This window comes from Populus nigra, chromosome 16 (genome assembly GCF_951802175.1).
Source record: "Populus nigra chromosome 16, ddPopNigr1.1, whole genome shotgun sequence".
In the NCBI taxonomy this organism is placed as follows: Eukaryota; Viridiplantae; Streptophyta; class Magnoliopsida; order Malpighiales; family Salicaceae; genus Populus; species Populus nigra.
Window position 1 is genome coordinate 10,829,815 of NC_084867.1, and position 15,178 is coordinate 10,844,992.

Below are 15,178 nucleotides of genomic sequence, written 5' to 3' on the forward strand. Positions count from 1 at the left end.
AGAGGTGGAGTATCGCGTAAATGTTAATAATGATATATCATTATACTCCATGAGTGAATGGTAGTTTGAGAATATTGTAATAATTAGTTTTTAAAGTGTTTTTTATTTAAAAATATATTTAAATAATTTTTTTATTTTTTAAAAATTATTTTTGATCTTAGTATGTCAAAAATATAAAAAAATTTTAAAAAAATTAATTTAAAACAAATAAAAAAAATAAAAAAATAAATTTTATTTCAATTTTTTTAAAAAAAATACAAAAGCAAATATTAATTTTAAATGTCTGGTAAAGGCAAGGTGATGGCCGAATAACAGATATGTCGGGTCCTGCGAGAATTGTGGAAGTTAATAAGGATTCTCTCATGACATCTCTTGTCTTGATGAGTTGACGTTAACACGGATTCTTTGAGTGCCTTGGAAGTTGGAAGTTGATAAAATACATGCAATGGAGTCGGTGAATACTAGTCACGTATAATAAACTTTTTTAAAGCAAAAAAATAATATACATGCATATTTAACGTCTTTTCTTTTACATCAAAAATTAGCTATGAGTTAAAAAATATGTATATATTTAATTAAAAAATAAATAATTATATGTGGTAACAAGTGCAAAAAAAATATTGATACTAAATTAAAAAATAAATGTAAATTAAGATATATGATCTCACACCAAATTTTATTGAATTTAATAATTTTATTTCTATAAAATTAATTATATATTTAATTAAAAGATAAGGAAAATAAACAATCACATGGAAGTGATTGAATAAAAATCAAGGAAAAACACACTATACATGACTGCACAAAAATAACAAGAGCTAGTATTAAAAAATATTATAATTTTATTTGAAAATTAAATAAAACCAAATGATATTTTATTAAAAAAGTACACCTAATTTTTTTAATTAATCTCGGTTAAAATTAAAAACTTATCAGGCCAAGCATTTTGTGCATATATTTAACTAATCTATTTTAATTAATATAAATTTAAACCAAAAGAGTAAAAAATACCTAAGTCCAGGTGGCCAAGTAAACCTGACCCAAAAAAGAAATTGCCACGCTCGTGGACCTACAAGGTTAGGCTCTTGCACCTGGTTTTGTAATATTTTTTTTGTTATGATAAGGAGTGGATAAAAAAAAAAGCAACAAAGTGTCGCCTACTTGCCCAACTTTTTATCACCGAGAAAGGGTTAGAAAATTGAGCATGTGTGTTTTTTTTTGCTGAAAATTTATTTATTTGAATTTAATTTTACATAAAAATATATAATAAACACCTTTATAACATTAAATAAATCAATATATCAATTCAAAACACTTATAAACTTGTCAAGAAGCAAAACATTAAACCAATAAATAAAATTCACTTGACCTTAATCTAGTTTATCTAGTAGGATAAAATAAAGAAATATCTCGATGAAACTTTTCTCACTAAATAATATATGTTGAAATCAAAAACCAATATTTTTCATAGTTCGAATGTGACTAGTGACTTTTTTTATTATTTTTAAATGATTTTCTCTTCTCTTTACTATTTATCAAATAAAAAAACCAAAATAATAAATAAAATGAAATTTTGAACCAAAACATTATAGAAAATACTCCCCCTCCCCAAATTTACCCTCTTTTTTATAATTAAGATTTTTTTTTAATACCACGATAATCAAGTAAAAAAATTTACTAGGCTCAATTTTGAAATAATGAACTGCCCAAAAATAAAATATGAAAAAAGGGTTCAAGGAATAAAAATAAAAAACATAAAGTTCTATATATATAAAAAATACTTTGTTATGATCTGCAATGTCGTGTAAAGGAAGACACAATTAAAATACGCATGCCTTTTAGTTTTTTTTTTCATAATTTTAATGAGAGAAATAAGCATGTTATTTTGGTGGATGTTGATAAAAAGTAATATATATATAAAAACTAAAACCCGAAGGCAAATTCATTATAGCCCCTCTTATATTATCTTGTTTACTATTATTATAGTGTAATGATCCTTTTGTAATTCTAAAAAAAATATTTGTCTTTGAATTTGAGATATTTTTATCTTTTCCACACAGTAAATTAGTTATTATTAATTTATTTGGGTTATTACTGACTTTTTCATGCATTGATAAATAGTTAAATAATAAATAAAAAACCCCAAACCAAAAATACTAACACTGTCTGTCGGGCACGGGTAATTTTGCCTTCTCCTTCTGCCAATGCTGGCTATTGAAAAAAAGAGAGAGGGGGTATTCTGGTCACTAGAAGTTATAAAAAGAAGGTCGGTAGATCTGATCTCACCAACACGAATATAAAACCCGAGAGCGCCAAGAGTTGGCGGCCGCTTAAAAAATTCAAATTTCACGGAGGCCTCCCTCCATTCAAAGACACCGAAAAACTCAAAATTCCTCAAACCCCTCTTTTCCTCTCCCATCCGCTCTCCTCTCCCTCTCCCTCTCCCTCTCCCATCCTCTCTCTCTCTCTCTCCCTCTCCCTCTCCCTCTCCCCCTTGTGTGTGTGTGTGTCTAGATCTGGGGATGTTAGGATCGAACCAGTGAAGAGGAGGGTTTCTCACTTTCGTCAGGTAAGACTCTACTTAATTGAAAATCACCCCTCTCATTTTCCAGGTATTTCCAGAACAAATCTCGTCCCTTTCTGTTTTCTTCCACTTGTTTGATGCATTGAAATTGCTGACTAAGTATTTTCCCCCCCTTTAACCTGATGCCCAATTCGAAGTAGTTAATCTCAAATCTGTGTCTAACCAATTTACCTAAAAATCATGAACTATTATTGCTTCTGGGATTTTTAATTTCAAATCTTTATTAGACCTGGAATAATAATAATAATAGTTATGGTTAGAGAGCAAAGGGTAGAGTCCTTTTACACCCGCCTCCGCGAATGTGTTTCAACTTCGTCCCTCTCTCCTCTACTTATATTTCCCTCAACTTCTGATGCAGACTCCCTCTGTGCTCTTAAAATTATTTTCCACATTCTTGAATCTGATTCTGTCCGTTACGCTTGCTATCCTGTTTCTTCCTTCCAAGAAATCCACAAATATGCTGATTTGACTTCACTTTCTAGTGAACCCATTTCAATTCTGTTAGTAAATTGGGGTTGTCAGCGTGATTTGAGGCTGTTGCTCAATTTAGGCCCTGCTGCACGTGTTTTCGTGGTTGATAGTCACCGCCCCATCCATTTGCATAACTTGAATGACCAGAATGAGAGTGTGGTTGTTCTTTACACGGGCGATGACGAGCAACAAGCTGATTTGGCTTATGATTTTAAAGTTTCGGAGTTGGCTAATGCGAGTGAGTTGAATAGTGATGACGAGGGGGAAGAGAACTCTGACAGTGAAGACGAGGAAGATAGTGAAAGCGAGGGAGATGAGGATGATGGGTCATCAAGGAAGCGGAGGAGGGTTTCTAATGAGGATGAAGCTGACCCAGTTCAGCTTTTTAGGAAATTGAAGAGGGAGTATTATCGCAGGGGTACTTTTCATGGAAAGCCCTCAGGGTGTTTGATGTATGATCTATCGCATTTGCTAAGGAAGAACACGAATGAGCTGCTTTGGTTGGCTTGCGTTTCGCTGACTGATCAATTTGTTCATGAGAGGTTGACGGATGAGAGGTACCTAGCTGGGGTCATGGAGCTGGAGCAACATATTAACAGTTCAGGGAATTTGGAGGCAGTCACTGTTGTGACCCTCAAAGATGGAACAAAGATTCGAGCACCTGAGTCTTCAAGGATTGCCTATGAAGATGAACCTAGACTTATGTTGTTGAGGGAGTGGAATTTGTTCGATTCAATGCTGTGTTCTTCATATATTGCTACAAAATTGAAGACATGGAATGACAATGGAATGAAGAAGCTTAAGCTTCTTCTTGCTAGAATGGGATTTGCCCTAGTGGATTGCCAACAAAAGTTTCAGTATATGAATCTTGAAGTGAAGAGAAAGATGAAAGACGAGTTTGAACGATTTTTACCCGAATATGGGCTTTCTGATTTTTACTACAGGAGCTTTCTGAGGCTACATGGGTACAGCTCGAGGGTGTCTGCAGCAGATGTTGTGTATGGTGTCACTGCTTTGCTCGAGTCATTTGTGAGTTCTGATGGGTCTTGTGCTTCTAAGCAGTTTGGGGTAGCTTATGATGCTCTGTCCTTGAACAATCTTGACAAGTTGAAAGCTGGAATGCAACAAGCGATCAAGGTCCAGAGGGCAATTCTTAGACAAGGAAGTGCAGCAATAACCAAGAGTGGTTCTATCAGAAGTGGAAGAAAGTTCAGGTGGGTGAAGCTTGAGGATTCAGTGGATACAAAACTGTTGGGATACCCCCAGGCTTTGACTAAATTCTGCTATTTTCTGATGGATGCTTTGAGAGAGAAAGGTGCCAGGGCAAAGCCTTTGATTGGTGCCTGCTTGTCGCAAGAGCCAAACAAGATGTTGATTGTTGGAGTTTGTGGGAAGCCTCGTCTTGGGGCAGTTCAAGGAAATGCATTTGGGATTGCATTCAGAAATGCAGCTGAAGAGATTGGAGCTGAGTTCTTTCATGAGTTGTTTGAATCTTCATGGATTGTTTTAGACAAAGGTGTAGTTAATAACTTTATGATCAGATTAACTGAGAAACTGTGATATAAAACTGTCAGAAAAACTTTTGTTGTACTGTTCTCAGGAGAGGACCTATGTTTCTCTTAGTTTTTTTTTTTCCTAGTGTGTTTCAAATAATTAGTAAATGAGAAAAGAAAATTTATTTTATTCTGCCAAGAATAGTTTCTTTCTTCTTCAAAAGCTGTTGTATTGTCATTTAAGTATTGCATTGACTATAGTAATTGCTAAAGGTAAAATCTGTTGGCGAAATATATTTTGCATTAGGTAAATGCAATGATGTAGCAAATTATCCTTGTGCCATCATAGCTGTTAATCGTAAAGATTTGGAGATGTTCAAGTTAGTGTTCATTGTTCAAGCACTATGCTTTCGCTTTGACTTCCTTCTATAAGTTGCTTTTGAGTAACGGGAGTCTGATATAATGATAATGTTCATATATTGTGGAATGTTATTCAGTGATATTATATTGCTCTGCATGTTGCTAGCACAATGTACTCAACAGGGTACACTGGTTCTAGTGCAAGATCCATTGGTGGTGGTGGTTGGAGGGTGTTCTAGCAAGAGCTTTTGAGGTAGACAGGACAATAAGGCCTTGTCACAGGTGATGATCTTAATTGTTCTTTTATGAGGGAGGCAATATGGACCCCATGATGGCCTTTTTCCTTTTGCACCTTGCTTTGGTTACTAGCCTGTCAAACCAAGTGCTTAGCATCCTTTCTTTGATTTTGTTTGAAGCCTCTTATCTGACTCTTTGAATATTGGGAGTACTCTTTTACCTGATGATTAACATGGGCTTAGTGTTAGCAACATCTTGATGTTTTCTTCAATTATCTCATTGACAATTAATCTTTTGATCAGTATAAGGTTTTTCGATCCTTAAGATATCAGAATGGCATATTAGTGTATTTATCCCAGATGTAGAACTGTAGAAGTGATCCAACTTGAATTAAATGTGCATATTTTTAATAACAGCTTGAAGAAATCTACCACTTATTATTTTGAGAAGTGCTCTTCGAGTGGTGACCAGTATTTTTCTCACTGAGAAGTACAAAAGCACAGTCTGCACACTTTTGTTTCTTAAGCTTAATGCCGCATGGAAAATAAGGAGATGTTGCTGCTCACTTTAGATCTAGAGAATGAAGAGAGGGAAATCTGCTTAAGCAAATTCTCACCGGATTCCCACACCCAGTGCGACCTTTTCTTTTGCATTTATATATATTTCACTCGTTCTTCTAGCTTTTCTACGTGATTATTGATTGTTCTTCATCATCAAATTGCATCTATATATTGATTGCTAAGTTTTCTTAAACAGTCTCTTCATAAGAGCTTAGTTGTAAGCATAGAATGAGTCCTGGAATGAAGCCGTAGCAGCATCCCTATGGTAATACCTGCAACTCTAAAGCAACACGTGCCTTCTTAGCTGCTCTTATGGTTCCCAGTTACCATTTCTTTTATGTATCTTGTCATACTGGCATTAATGACTTGAGCTTCATTAAAGTTATTGCAAGTAAGATGTAATTTTGCGAACTCAAAGCCCTTTTCAAATAATTTTAAGTACCCTGTGATGACTTGCTATGTCTGCATGACTGGAATTTGATCTGTGAATGTTATCCTTGGGCCCTTCTTCACTGCTTTTAGGAATTATCCCCTTTATTGATACTATTTTTTATTTCTTTATTAAAAATTGATTCACGGATCATGATAAGATTTATATGAAAAACCATGCTTCTAATAGAAAAAAATATTTTTTTTAATCAAAATAAATAAGTGAATAATGAAAAGGGAGTTTTGGCCAAAGGAATGCTTTTTTTTCCTCCTAATTTAAAGCATTTGAATTTTTATGAATTTTTTATTCAAAAAAATCATGTTGTTGATAAAAAAATAAAAAAAATAAAAAAATAACATCTTGACTAAAGAAATATATTATTTTGCTCTATAATTTAAATCATTGTAAATGTTTCGAGGATTTTTTAAAATTACCATTAAATTAAATTAAATTTTACTTTGAAAATGGCCCCACAAAATCACATAAACAAAAATACTTGTTTTGCAATCTATTGAATAAATAGCATATGCATTGAGTCCCTGTTGTCAAGATATAAATTAAAGAAAAAAAAACATTAATATAAAGTTGAAGAGAAAAAATGAGATGTTTTTGAGAAAAGTAAAATAAGTTCATTTTTTAAATAAATCATCAATGATCTATCTTTTTTCTTGTATTAGAAAAACCTTTACAACAATTTTTAGGGTTAATATTGGCTTGATCTATTTTTATATAATAGGGTAATTCCTAATCTATACCCATATGCCTAATTAAATCAATTTTATCCTTAAATATATTTTAAGTTTTTAATCTATCTTTATAGCATGATTTTTAGACTAAACCAACAGAATTTATCACTTGATTTGCACATAAAGTACTTCTATATGTCTAACTTGCAAGGGTATTTTGGAATTGAAAAATAATGTGCAAAACACATAAGTAATTCTAAGTTGTTGGGTCTGAGAATTTTACCACGATGATAAGTTATAAACATAACATAGGATAAAATCGACACAATTAAATATAAAAATATATTAAAAAATTAATTATAATTGCTGGAAGATTCTTGCAAAGTTTTAAAGTAAATGATTGATTGTACCATGAGCAATTAAATTAAGAAAATTAAAAGAAAAATAACTAAAAAAAATTGATTAAATTGAAAAAATTGAAAAAAAAAACTAAAAAAACTAAACAGTGAAAAAAAACCGATTAAAATTTTGAAAAAACCGACCAGTTCGGTTTCGGTTTTATAAGCCTGAAACTGAAAAAATCAAACTAAACCCAAACCGAAAAAAACCGAGTCAGACAAGAAAAAACCGAGCCAAACTGAAAAAACTGAGTCAAATCAGTTTGAACCGGTTTTTGTCCTAAAAAACCGAACCGAAACCAGTCTGTTTGAACCGGTTTGGGTTCAGCTTTTTTTCAAATTCGGTTTAATTATTTTTTTTTAATAAAAACCAAACCAAACCAAAAATAATAACACTAAATTATATTATAGGTAATGTACTTATCACCTTTATTGAAAAATTTGGCCCGTAAAAATTGGCTTAGTATATGCACCTTTATTTATTTTTTAATTAAATATTTTCTCAATAGCTAATAATTTAAACTAAATACGTATAAAAATGTAAAACATATTATTTACCTTTTGAAATCTTTTTATTATTTTTAATTTTTTAAAAATGAAAAATACTTTAAACTAGCTATCACTGATATGTTATAAAAAGCGTGGCTGAATTAAATTGATATTTCCACTTCCACAGCGAGAAAGCATCGAGCGAGAGAGAGCTTGCAAAATTGCAGAAGTGAAGATGGAAGCGGAGGGAGATGCAAAGAGAAGGAGAGAAGTGGAGAGCGGGATTCTCGAGAAAGTTGGACAAATTATTTCAGAAATAAAATCTGCCAAACACGTAGACCAACTCATTTGCTCTCTCCACTCCCTCGCTCTCCTTCTCTTCCCTCTAGATTCATCCCTCATTTTACCTACTATTGATAAAAGTTCCAGAGAACAGGTTACTGTCCATTGATTTTCTCTTTTTTTTTTAACTTTATTTTATCAATAAATAATATTTTTTTTCAGATTCTTAGTGCTAAAATTCCTTCAGCAAACGAGAGGAGCGAGTGGTGGCAAGCATTTTACCGAGGCAGAGGAGCTGCGTTTCCAACATTTGCTAGGGTTTTATTACTTGGTAATTAATAATAAACAGTATTAATCTGGAACTTTCAATTAATTATTTGTGATTGCTGATGATGTATGTATACTGCCGTTTGCACTTCGATGTAGATGTTGTGTCCGACTGGTTAGCTTGTTTTCCAGTTTCGGCGAAAAAGCATGTTTATGATGTTTTCTTTGTCAATGGATTCGCCACGGAGGTTGTTCAGACTTTAGTTCCTTACCTACAGTACAAGGGAAATGGAAGTGCTGTTGATGTTAACGCTGTTCAATCCAATACTGAAAGGTATAAATTTAGTTTGTGTGGAAGAATAATTGTTGATTTTATCCATTCAGGGATGATGATGATGCTTTGTGTTATTTTAAAAGCAATGCTGTGATGAATGCATTTAACTGATTATAATTGTGGTTTCATTTGAAATATTGTTGAAAGATTTTATTCTACTTGTTGACATCTTTTTAACAATTCTGTCAGGTTACTTGTATTGTGCTTGCTTGAAAATGATGGCGTGCTACAAATTGCTAGAGAGTTCGGCAGTTCTCAACTTTATGAGGATTTTACAAATGTACAGCTCCAACCATTGGCGTCTAGGGTGGCTCAAATTGTTGCATCTATTCCTGACAAAGCACAACCAAGAGCCCCAACTTCACTTTCATCACAGTATCCTTGCTCTCTTATTTGGTAGTTACTTTGTGGATTTGAGTATTTGTGCATATGGACGAGTATTAGTTCCCAAATCTTGGTAAGGATGACTAAGACACTAAGCCCCAGTTCCAATGCCCTTATTCTCTGATGTGATATTCGACATCATGCATGCTCATGTGTTCCATGGTTCCATGAATCCCTGTTTTAACTTTGATGTTGTATACTTGTTCCATGGTTCCATGAATCCCTGTTTTTACTTTGATGTTGTATACTTGTTTTATCACTCTCTCTTTATTATTCTCTCATGGTTTGCAAATGTAATATCAATACTTGATCAGACAGCAACTTCTTCACCGAAACTCCAGTATATTGTTTTGCTTTACAAGAGTTATATAGTTCGTTCTTCAGGCAGATCACCTTTCAGCTTCTCCATGGAGCACAAGAGAGGGATAAGAATCTATCTGATGAAGAAGCTACCCCACATAATTTTGAACTGGATGGTATACTGCTATTTATCGGGGAAACATTGTCTCGTATTTGTCGACGTGGGGCTTCAGGTAATTGAAATATTTCTAGCACTACAGTTCCAAATTCATGTTTTTGCTAGATGTGAATGGTTAGCTTATAACTTCCCTTTAGAAGGAATCCTGTATTAAGTTATATTTAGCTTGCATCAAGTGAAATAGAAGCTGTCTACTATAAATCACAGAAAAAAAAATCTGAATGGAAATTTCTTATTTAACTGCAACTAATTCGAACATAAGTTCATATTTTACAGGGCTTAAAATGTGATCTACTTTCGTTACCCAGTATCAGGCCCCTGGCAATGGTTACAAAGAATGTAATAGAGTCTGGCCCTGTGGTTGTTACATTCAATTTTCAAGCAGGCTCTACATTCTATCTCCCCTGATTTAATTTTGTTTGCACTTGATTAGGAGTCTTTGATGAACACATTGCCTACAAGATTCCTATTCAAGCTTACTTTGACTTTATTAGGAGTTTCCTGTAGAAGTGGTTTATCACTAAGCCACTCTGAGATGTTTCATTGATAGGATTTTGTACTAGAATTGATGCAACTGGAATTTATTGTCATGTTTGCAGATGTGCTACTAGGAGAATTAGTCTCTCATGTTCTTGGACACATCCGGAGCTTCTTATCATCAAGTATTGATTCAGTTATGGCAGATCTGCTTGAGTCAGATGCTGGATCTCAATTTTGGTTAAAGATAATGGGAGCAATTAAAGACCCCTATGCTGTTGAAAGAATCTCTGAGCAGCTCCTGCGTCAACTGTCAATTGAACACGCAACTGATACTGAAGCTTACTGGATTCTTTGGATATTGTTTAATCGGATCTTTAATAACCAGCCAGCTGTCAGGTCAGCAAACATGATTTATTTTCCCCAATAAAAATGGAGATGATACTGTTAGGGCTTTAGCCTCCACCCATTCCACCTTCCCCCCCCAAAAATTCTCTCTATGGTTTCATGGATGACAATTAAGCTCTGATGATGTTATATTCCTACTGCTGAGCTCATTTTGAATGACCAATCATGTTCTGCACAGGAATTTAAAAAACAAACAAGAATGTTCTGGCATACAAGGACATTGAGACAAATTTAGAATGCTATGTTTATTGTTCTTATGGAACAGCTTTACTGTAATACTGGTTGTCATTTTTTGTTTATTATATTTGCAGGTCCCTGTTTTTGGACAAATTTTTACTATGGAAAATATTTCCCTTCTGTTGCCTACGATGGATCATTCAATTTGCTGTTTTTGAATGTCCACCTGTCTCTAATTCACTTACTAAAGGGTGTGAAACCCGTGGTCTCTTAGACACAATGCAGCATCTGATGGCAGTATGGTCTAGACGGGAGTTCGTGCAATCAACCCCAATGGAGCAGCAAGCTTGTATCCTTTCTCACTTATTTTTAGAGTTATTCATAAAATTGATCTCTTTAACATAAAGTTGTGAAAGGTTACTTATTAATGAGAAGGATTCATTCATGAAGTCTTATATTACATAATGGGGTTTGATGCATTAAAAGAAACCCTGGATTGTTCAAGTGTGCACATCCCTGAGATATCAGGACCATGCTATTAATCTTATTAGTCTCTTTTGCAATTTTTGTTACCCTTCCATCTACAATACAGATGTAACTGCTGCTATAGGTCTTTGCATGGAGAGGATTTCTAAAGAGGAGCTAGACAATTCCAAGGATTTGATGCACTCAATTCTTCAAGGAGTTAGCTGTATATTTCTGTTCTGCTTCAATTCCCTAAGAATTCTGCAATGAGCTCTGCTATACTTTTTCCCTAATATCTAATCTTTATTGCTGTCAGTTAGACTGGAGAGCCCTACCTATTTGATTCGGAAAATGGCTAGCAATATTGCTTTGGTGTTCTCTCAAGTAATTGACCCCAAAAATCCTCTATACCTTGATGATAACTGCTTTGGGGAGACGATTGACTGGGAGTTTGGATTTACTAAACCTGAGAAAGATACCCCGTCTAACCATAATCACACAGAGAAGCACACTGATGAAACCAAAAGATTATCCACCTCACAGACAGAAAAGGACCTGAACTATTCTACAAATCAAGGAAGGGGCAAGAGTGAGAAATCTGAAAGTAAGAAATTGTCTCAATTTAAGCTGCTTGATCCTGATGAGATTATCGATCTAGCTACTCTGAATTATGGATCAGCCTCTGATGAAGATGAGGATGAAGCTGCAAGTGAGAATTCTGATTCCTCCAGTGATTCATCTTTACAGCCATATGATTTGACAGATGATGACACAGACTTGAAGAGAAAACTTACACAGTTGGTTGATGTAGTTGGAGCCCTACGTAAATCTGATGACGCTGATGGGGTAAGTCAATGGAGTTCATTGGTTGATTTTACGCCTTAAAGGTTCCACCAAGAGTGATCTCCAATTAGTTATTCTTTATCCATAAGATTCACATGTCATGTGAGACGTGAGATCTCATTTGGTGAAATTTGTCTATAAATGATCTGCTGTCATCTATTCTATGAAACTACGATTTTGAACTGTAATGATTTACTCTTTATCTGTAGTTTTCCAAGGAAATGTAATGACATCTGTAATTAGATTTTCTGTGAGCCCCTTAAATCGTTTTATGAATAATTGATGGGAAATATTTTTTTTTTGTAATTAGTGACCTTATTTTATGTTACAGGTAGAGCGGGCTCTTGATGTTGCTGAAAAGCTTGTGCGAGCATCACCTGATGAACTTACACACATAGCAGGGGATCTTGTTAGAACTCTTGTACAGGTTCGTTGCTCTGATTTGGCTGTAGAAGGTGAGGAAGAAACAGCTGAAGAAAAAAGGCAGAGAGCCTTGGTCGCCTTGCTTGTCTCTTGTCCTTTCCAGTCTCTCGAAAGTCTAAACAAACTTCTATATTCACCAAATGTAGACACAAGCCAACGCATAATGATTCTTGATGTAATGACTGAAGCAGCGCAGGAGCTTGCAGATTCTAAGATTATGAAACCAAAACATCAATCAAGGGCCCTCATATCAACTATATCAGAGAGCCAAGCCTGGTTCTTACCTAGCAGCATGGGGCCTCTTGGAGCTGGTTTTTGGAAAGAGGTCTCAGAAACAGGAACCCTGCTGAACTATTCTAATCGATATGAGAGAGAACTTCCACTCAAACCAGGTCAGATCAGAAAAGGGAAGATTCGTAGATGGAGTGTCAGATCAGCAAATGTACCAGAAAATCAGTCGGGTTGGACCCAAAATAAATTTCCTGTTTATTCAGCAGCGTTTATGCTTCCAGCGATGGAGGGTTTTGATAAGAAAAGGCATGGTGTGGACTTACTTGGTAGAGATTTTATTGTCCTGGGGAAACTCATCTACATGCTTGGTGTTTGTATGAGATGTGTTTCCATGCATCCTGAAGCATCTGCATTGGCTCCTTCTCTTCTAGATATGTTAAGATCCAGGTAAATGAATAAAAACTTGTAATTGTGTTATTAAGTGATGGAAATGGCATCTTGGGATCAATGTTCCATAACCTGGTCCAAATTACGTTTACGTGCATATTTAGTGGATTATAGTTCACCTTACATCAGTTTGTTATGTGCTTGCTTAGAGGTGGATAACGTATGTTAGTGGCAAGTTAATGATGCATGCTTTATGCAGAGAGATATGCCATCACAAAGAAGCTTATGTCAGAAGAGCTGTCCTTTTTGCTGCTTCAAGCGTGATGGTGTCACTTCATCCATCTTTTGTGGCATCAACCCTAACCGAAGGAAATCTTGAAGTTTCCAAGGGGCTTGAGTGGGTTCGCACTTGGGCCCTTGATGTAGCTGAGTCAGATACAGATAGAGAGTGCTATACAGTAAGCAAGGAACTCTGGTGCTCCATATGTGAATTTCTGTGTTGCTTTATTATTTTGATTGTTTATTATTATTATTATTATTTTTTGTATGAACTCTATCTAGACATTCATATCTAGAAGTTGCACGACTCTATGGGCCATCAATTCATATAGTTCCTAGGTTGCACTTTTGTTTCTGAATGTTCTTCTATGTGAATCTAATTATTTTCTTCCTCTTCAAATAATAACCATGTCCTAAACATATTGAATTCTTGAAAATATTAGCTGTCAAAAAGGGTCATAGGTAACAAGGAACATTCCTCCATACGGGCTGAGCTTGACTATACTAGGATGATGCAAGAGCGAGCATGGTAATACTGAAAGAACTTTTGTCTACTGTAGAGAAATGCATGCTTTGCACAATCATGGTAGCATGTGTGCCATACTGAAAAAGGCATGTTGTCTTGTTTCTTAATGGCAGCGATGTCTGGATATCAACGCATGTAGTTTGTGCTTTTGTGGGTAATTGCATACACATACTAGATGGGATAATCTCTGACCCATTTTTTTCGTTCTTGCTTCAGTAGTTGTAATGTGTACTAGTTGAAAATTGCTCGCGAATAAGCATACTATTGAAATACTTGTAAGTTCATGCCATATGAAAAATACCCTGGAATATGCATTTTGGCCTATTATCTCAATTCATATTTGAAATACTTGATTTCGTTTCAGATTTCATGTTATCCGAATCATTTCTAAATCTAACACTGTTAAATTTTATCTTAGATGGCCGTGTCATGCCTCCAAATTCATGCTGAGATGGCCCTCCAAGCTTCCAGGGTACTAGAGTCCGCAGAAAGTACATTGAAGCCAAGGAGCATCGGTGTTTCTTCCAACCTATCTATGGCGAAAATCAAAATCCCCTTCTCAAATGTAGAATACTAGATCTTTGATCTTTTTTAATTATACACCATTTTTGTACAGTTTCTAGGTTGATTCTATGTTCTTTGTAAAGTCATCACTCGTTTATCGGAGTAGAATTAGGACAGAGATCAATAACGAACACGCACGCGGGACACCGTGTCTAATTTCTCCGAGGCATTTTGTGAAATCCCATGCCAACCATGCTGGTTTTTTGAAACCAGGCAGCACAGATTAGAGTAACACAATAAAAAACAATCATGTAGAGTTTGGTGTTCAATGCTGGAACCTTGTTTCCAACTTTCCGTTGTATTCATTACTGCCGGCGGGCAGGCCTGTCTAACTGGCACGCCCAGCCCCCACGAGCCATGGTCGTAATGGATTTACTAGGTAGTGCAAAGCTTTTCTGCAAGTTAAGTTTAGATCAATTTAGGTTTCTTCTCTCAAAACTACGCGTTATGTTTCTGATGGCCTGGATGGGAAAATTAATTATGCGTGCGAGAACACCTTGATTGAATCAGAATTTTGAACCAGTTCTTAGTCTTTTGCTGCTTTGAAATTAGAAGGTTGGTGATAACTTTTGTATTTGTTGTTTTTTTGTAAATGGTCTTTTATTTTCACAGCAGAAAATATTAAATATAAAAAATTTAAATTGATATTTTTTCAAGTTAATGCAAAAACACAGTACTGTGTGAAGTGAAAGAATAACATGAAACCCTAAAGAATTGTCTGAAATATTCAAAACCAAATTGATAAAACTTGAAGGTTTGGGACTTAAATTGAGAATGTGCATATATCGGTCAGGGAACTGCATTGAGCCGCCCCTCCCCCCCCAATAAAAATAAAAATAAAAAAGAAGGAATGGGGAGCAGCAAATCTCACAGCCTAAAAAGATAGCAGCGCTTGTCTTGTCTTTAACATTTCTTTTGTTTTTGCTTCATGATCATGCCCATTGA

The 15,178-nt window shown here is 34.9% G+C and overlaps 2 protein-coding genes across 2 annotated transcripts; both read left to right on the forward strand.

Moving 5' to 3' along the window:
• The first annotated feature begins 2,347 nt into the window (after positions 1-2,347).
• Positions 2,348-4,738, forward strand: LOC133675544 (uncharacterized). Its single transcript, XM_062096958.1, has one exon. It carries the CDS (start codon positions 2,837-2,839, stop codon positions 4,613-4,615), a length of 1,779 nt encoding a protein of 592 aa, XP_061952942.1. The 5' UTR covers positions 2,348-2,836; the 3' UTR covers positions 4,616-4,738.
• Positions 4,739-7,898: 3,160 nt separating this feature from the next.
• LOC133676367 (uncharacterized) lies at positions 7,899-14,319 on the forward strand. The gene is made up of 12 exons (XM_062098038.1): positions 7,899-8,144; positions 8,213-8,321; positions 8,417-8,591; positions 8,781-8,966; positions 9,348-9,508; positions 10,053-10,329; positions 10,650-10,864; positions 11,108-11,206; positions 11,297-11,826; positions 12,155-12,924; positions 13,124-13,322; positions 14,088-14,319. Exons 1-12 carry the CDS (start codon positions 7,944-7,946, stop codon positions 14,244-14,246), a joined length of 3,081 nt encoding a protein of 1,026 aa, XP_061954022.1. The 5' UTR covers positions 7,899-7,943; the 3' UTR covers positions 14,247-14,319.
• The last annotated feature ends 859 nt before the right edge of the window (positions 14,320-15,178 follow it).

Bases quoted from the DNA above. Each gene is read 5' to 3' on its own strand.
- LOC133675544 (XM_062096958.1), top strand. From the start codon at position 2,837: ATGGTTAGAGAGCAAAGGGTAGAGTCCTTTTACACCCGCCTCCGCGAA.
- LOC133676367 (XM_062098038.1), top strand. From the start codon at position 7,944: ATGGAAGCGGAGGGAGATGCAAAGAGAAGGAGAGAAGTGGAGAGCGGG. The intron at 8,322-8,416 runs GTAATTAATAAT...ACTTCGATGTAG, and splicing joins TGCTAGGGTTTTATTACTTG to ATGTTGTGTCCGACTGGTTA. The intron at 13,323-14,087 runs GTAAGCAAGGAA...ATTTTATCTTAG, and splicing joins CAGATAGAGAGTGCTATACA to ATGGCCGTGTCATGCCTCCA.